The sequence below is a fragment of the Anomaloglossus baeobatrachus genome, unplaced genomic scaffold (genome assembly GCF_048569485.1).
Source record: "Anomaloglossus baeobatrachus isolate aAnoBae1 unplaced genomic scaffold, aAnoBae1.hap1 Scaffold_5242, whole genome shotgun sequence".
Taxonomy (NCBI): Eukaryota; Metazoa; Chordata; class Amphibia; order Anura; family Aromobatidae; genus Anomaloglossus; species Anomaloglossus baeobatrachus.
Window position 1 is genome coordinate 12,860 of NW_027444609.1, and position 5,574 is coordinate 18,433.

General features: G+C 44.8%; 1 protein-coding gene across 1 annotated transcript; it reads right to left on the reverse strand.

The window, feature by feature from the left end:
* Positions 1 to 3,093: 3,093 nt before the first annotated feature.
* On the reverse strand, positions 3,094 to 4,880 carry LOC142282980 (rho GTPase-activating protein 18-like; the record flags this gene model as incomplete). Its single annotated transcript, XM_075333071.1, has 3 exons — positions 3,094 to 3,169; positions 4,199 to 4,434; positions 4,684 to 4,880. Coding segments are annotated over 3 exons (509 nt in total), but the record flags the coding sequence as incomplete, so codon positions are not given.
* Positions 4,881 to 5,574: the final 694 nt, after the last annotated feature.

Genomic DNA, 5,574 nt, shown 5'->3' on the forward strand with positions numbered 1-5,574 from the left:
ATCCCCCATGCTGCGCACCCCCCCATCGTGCTCCATCCCCCATGCTGCGCACTCCCCATCGTGCTCCATCCCCCATGCTGCGCACTCCCCATCGTGCTCCATCCCCCATGCTGCGCACCCCCCATCGTGCTCCATCCCCCATGCTGCGCACTCCCCATCGTGCTCCACTCCCCATGCTGCGCACTCCCCATCGTGCTCCATCCCCCATGCTGCGCACTCCCCATCGTGCTCCATTCCCCCATGCTGCGCACTCCCCATCGTGCTCCATCCCCCATGCTGCGCACCCCCCCATCATGCTGCACAGTCAGTCACACATCAGACAGTATACACGCACACATCTGATCGCATACACTCACACCCCACTTCTGCCTGTGCCATCCGGTGGGCAGTCCCAGCAGCTGTGCTGCACGCCGTGCTCCTCTGCCTTCTACCGACACGCACACATCCGATCGCATACACGCACACACCCGATCGCATACACGAACACACACATTGACGATATCGCACATACGCGCTCACAAACTCACAACCACATGCTTCCGGCCATGTGATCCTCCGGCAGGTCCTGGAAGGTCACTGCACGCACAGTATCGCCGCCGAGAAGCAAGCGATATCACTGGATGTATCTGATGTGTGTGTGAGGTGTGTGAGTGTGAGTGTGAGTGTGTGTGTTCCGCCGCTGCAGGACCTTGATGCGCTCACCTCTGTCTTCTCTCTTCTGCACATGTGTACCGGGAGCCGGTGTACGCTGGTAACCATGCAACACAATATTACCCGATGTGTACCATGCTTACCAGCGTACCCCGCCCCCCGCACGCACGGGAGCCCACACCAGCGTGCGCCGGCAACCCCAGCAATGCGAGGGTATGTGTCGGCTGGGTTGCCGGCGTACGCTGGTGTGGGCTCCCGGGGGTACAGCACTCACCTGGGAGTCGGGGCTCCGTGTCGGTTCGGGGGAATGCGTGTGGGGGGCGGGGTCAGGGCGGGCGTGCAATGCGTGAGGGGGGCGGGGCGTGGCTGAGTTGCCAATGCGTGCAGGGGGCCGGGGCGAGAGGCCAATCTGTGCGGGGGGGCGGAGCCTGGGTGAGCAGCCAATCCGTGCGGGGGGCAGAGCCGAGGCGAGGCTAGCGGCCAATGAGAAGCTTGTCGCGGTAACGACAGAATTTTGGAGCAAGACAGACAGACAGACAGACAGAATAAGGCAACTATATATATATATATATATATATATATATATATAATGCTTTCCAGTTGAGCCTGGTGTTTACCCGAGCGGTCACCATGACATAAGTTTAAGTCACGGGTCGTGAACCTGTATCTTGACCACGACGTAAACTTACACCAAAGGTCGTGAAGGGGTTAAAGCTATTTGTACAATGTAATTGGACTTGCCGTATGGTCGTATAAACGAAGTGTTGGGTACATTGTGAGTGATGGAAGTATGCAGCATCATTTATGTTCATCTTTTTACAGCTGCTGTTATGTTTTCATATCAATGTATATGGCATTTTACTGGTTGGACATTGAAAACATTGTGACCTGCAGTACTTGCTACCGGCCATCAGGGGTCACTGTTTTTCTTTTTAATACTCTTATTTAGCCTCTTTGGAACTTAGGATAGAAGAGACAAAAGTATGCTTTGATGACAGAAAGTTGAGTAATGGTAAAATGACTCTTCCTGATTTAGACTGCATTTTGACAGCCATCTTGAGAGAGGTGAGAGCTGCAAGGGAGAGGACATGTGAATTTGCATCCAGTGCCATATGTGGGGGCCGTGTGACCTGGTGAGATGAAAACCTCTTAAGTTAACAGGGGACAGTGTCCCGATCCAGTTACTCTGGCAAGGGAAAAGGTTGTCTCAGTAACATTTAAAGCAGGGTGCGGAGATGAAAGCCTCGGGAGCCGATATTAGTGACACATCTGGAGGTCCCTCCCGCAAGTCAGCAGTGGTATCACACATTGTTTGGTGAATCATTAGTTTCTTCTTGACCCCACAGTTGTCGGCCAGATGAACATAATTTCGCATCATTTCAGCGATCACACCTAGGTCGGGCTCAAACCCTACCACAATGATTACGGTGGGAGGGAGCGTACATGCAAATGTTGTTTGGTGCCAAACGTAATCAAGCAAATATAGGAACCAGATTGTATCAGTGTCCAACAGACTCAGGTCTCTGAGCGAACTATATTTAAAAGACTACAGATGTAGAAAAGTGTACACCACGCTATATCAAACGTTTCTTGAGGAAATTACCTACAAGGTGGGAGGGAGGAAAGGGAGATTTAAAGTTAGTGAACTACTGTGCTGCACCACCAGTAGGCTATCATTGACATCAATTTGATTACTCCTTTATACTAGATAAACTTCTCGGCTACCACACTAGACTGGTGTAGTACCGAATGTAACGCTTATCACTACCTTACAGAGTTGTATAAACGGAAGAGTAGTCAGGGGAGACAGGGTCTGGTAACATGAGGTCACATATAATCATAAGGGGTAAACAGAGATGAAGTCAGGGGTCAATCCGAGGGTCATAATACCAGAAGAGCACGTAGTAGTAAAAGGGAGTAAGCATAGACGAAGTCAGATAACGGTCCGGGGTCAGAGTAAGGCAAGTACAACAGGAATAGGCAGCAGGCAGAGGGATGTCCGATAACAGTCCGGGGTAAGGATAACAAGATCAGAATACTAGTAGACACAAGCTACAGCAACACAGCAGAGCCAGAGAATACAATGGGCAGACTTCTAGGGGAGCATGCTCAGTAAAGAGGCCTGAGCAATTACCCGGAAGATGGAACAGCTGAGTAACCAGCACCTCCCAGAACCAACCTGGACTCCAGTATAGTGACCAAGCTGCTAGTTCATTATCAAGGATGGCGCCGAAGAGCATCTCCAAGGTCAAGATGCTCTGCACAAAGGAATAGACACACTACCAGATCTGTAAGGGAACTTTTTCTTTAAAATGGATCCAAATTTACTACAACTCCAACAACCTTACCCTGTTCCTTTCTTCCCAAGGGTGGTGTATTGTTGTTGCTATGATCATTTTTATTGTGAACCGGAAATATAGGGATGTAAAAACAATCACATACCTTCAGATTTTTCATGTAGCACTTCACTTGTTACTTTGCTTTTTACTGTAGATTGAAATCCATTCAAGTCTTCAGCCTAAAACCAACAGCAGATTATTTATATAGATGGAAAAATAACTACTTTTTTTCAGTAGCAGATCTCAAACATAATGTTATATATGTATTCCATTACTGGACAGTACTGAAATGTTTTTAATAAGTTTATACAACTCAGTTTGAAGTTTACGACTTGCCCTAACAATCTCAATACCACCTTGTTTCTAGGACTCATTCTCATGCAAAGTGGAAACAAGTCCTTAAAAGACAAGCATTGTCAATAGTGTTAAATGACATTTCCATTTCCACTAGACTAAAAGTCAATATAACAGTCGAGTAACATGAAACAATAAAAAGTCTTTAAAATTGCACAAAAACAATTTGCATTAAAACATGCAGTTTTATTTGCACTGTAAATCACTGTATGTTGTTCAACAAGCCTGTAAAATACTAAGAGTCTCGTCAGAGGAGATCAAAATTGAACTCTTTGGGTCTCATGATACACGTCATGTTTGGAGGCCAAAAGGCACTGCATATCACCCCAAAACACCATACCAACAGTGAAGATTTGAGGTGGGAACATCATGTTCTAGGGCTGGTTTTTATGGTTTTATATGGCAGTGCCAAACTTATAAAGTTGAAAAAAGAATGAATGGACAAATATACGAGCGCTATTTAAGTGAGTGAAATAAATAAATCAGTGAAGGACTGACATCAGCAATTCCAACGATCACCTGAAAACCACAACTGGAACAAAGCTGTATGATGTGGAGCACAGCAGAGCTATTCATTGATTACTGGCCACTGCGGTAGCAATTTTCAGCTGATCGGTGAAGGTCTAATGCCTGACACTCCCACCTATGTCATATCGATTACCTATCCTATGGATGGATTGGTTGAGGTCTGGACAACACTTTTGAAGGTAACATTTTTACACCATTTAAATTATGGAATCCTTCACCTTTATATTATGAACTAGGGAATTTATTAGCAAACGTTAACTTAAAGCACTTTATTGATGAGAATCATTTACAGATATGGAGATCTAAGTTTCCTTGCTTCTACATACTTTGTCCTGTGAGCTTGCTGGTTGCCTGAACACATCTCGGACATCAGGAATCTGATGGTGTTTGTTTTTCATCCTCATGGTCTGCGAGAACGTATCGATTCGTTTCTGGACAGCTGCTGACTGAGTCTTTGTTAAAGTAGATAGGAACACCATGCTGTCTTGAGAGTCTGCTGAACTCTCTCCAAATAAATTGGACAATCCAGCTTCTTTGAGCCATTCCTCCTCCAGCTCACCCTCTAGAAATGTCAAATGCAACATAGTCAATAGCTTAAAATAAACAGTATAAAAGCCCACTTTCTGGTTCTTGTATTATATTGTACACTCTAATGTAAATCTTTATGCACAAAATCAAATTTCACTCATTGAAGACTAAAACGTATCTTACAAATACAAGATCAAGATAAGAGATCCTAAAGAAAACAAGAAGCAAAAGCATTGCTGGGGTAAATCGGACGTCAAGCTTGTTAACCTTAATAATCACTTACCATCAGGCTCTTTAACCACAACACGCTGTTCATCTTGAGTATTATCTGAACTCTTCTTAATGTTCTCTACTTCAGTCCAGTACTCATCAAGTGACAGTTCATCTAACGAGTCTTGTGATCCCGATCGGTTAAACATTACTTTATCTAGAGCACTGTTCATGTTTCCGTGGTTCATCGTATAATGCCCAGTTTTGCGACTGAAAAACAAGATTGGCATTTATTTAAAGAGTGCAAAATAAACCTGGATCATACTTGAAATGTTAACAATATTGCTTTGGATCTTAAATCAGAGAAAGGTCCCCATAAAAAGTCAAAATGTAACATTAATTAATGTAATGTTCTGGCTATTAGCAACCTCTTCTCTAAGGCAAGCTCTTGTTGGGCTCCCTTAAAAAGGTCAGCATGGCCAATGGACATTTACGTATTGAAAAGAGGAGTTCTTTAGATAAGATCTAACAGTATTTACTATTTTTTTGCTAAACTAACTGGAGATATTAAGTGATATAATATCCTGTGAGCTCCCAATTAATAAATAATGGGCAGACACTAGAGGGATGGTGACGCACTATCTGGTTATGTACCTCAATGCTACTATTTGGTATACGTACATATTGCTGAGTGAAAGAAACAATAACTTGATTTGTTACAATTTATTTTGGAGAGGAGCTTATGAATAAATTAAGGCAGGGAACAGTACCGTATTCCAAGTTATAAGACGCACTTTTTTCCGCCAAAACTGGGGGTAAAATGGGTTTGCATCTTACAATCTGGATATGGCTTACCAGAGTGGCGGTGGTCGAGTGGGGCCATAGAAGGCAGGGTCAGCGATACTGAGGGCTTGGTGGAGCAGTGGAACAGCTAAGGAGGTCACAGGATGGGGTGTTTGAGCAG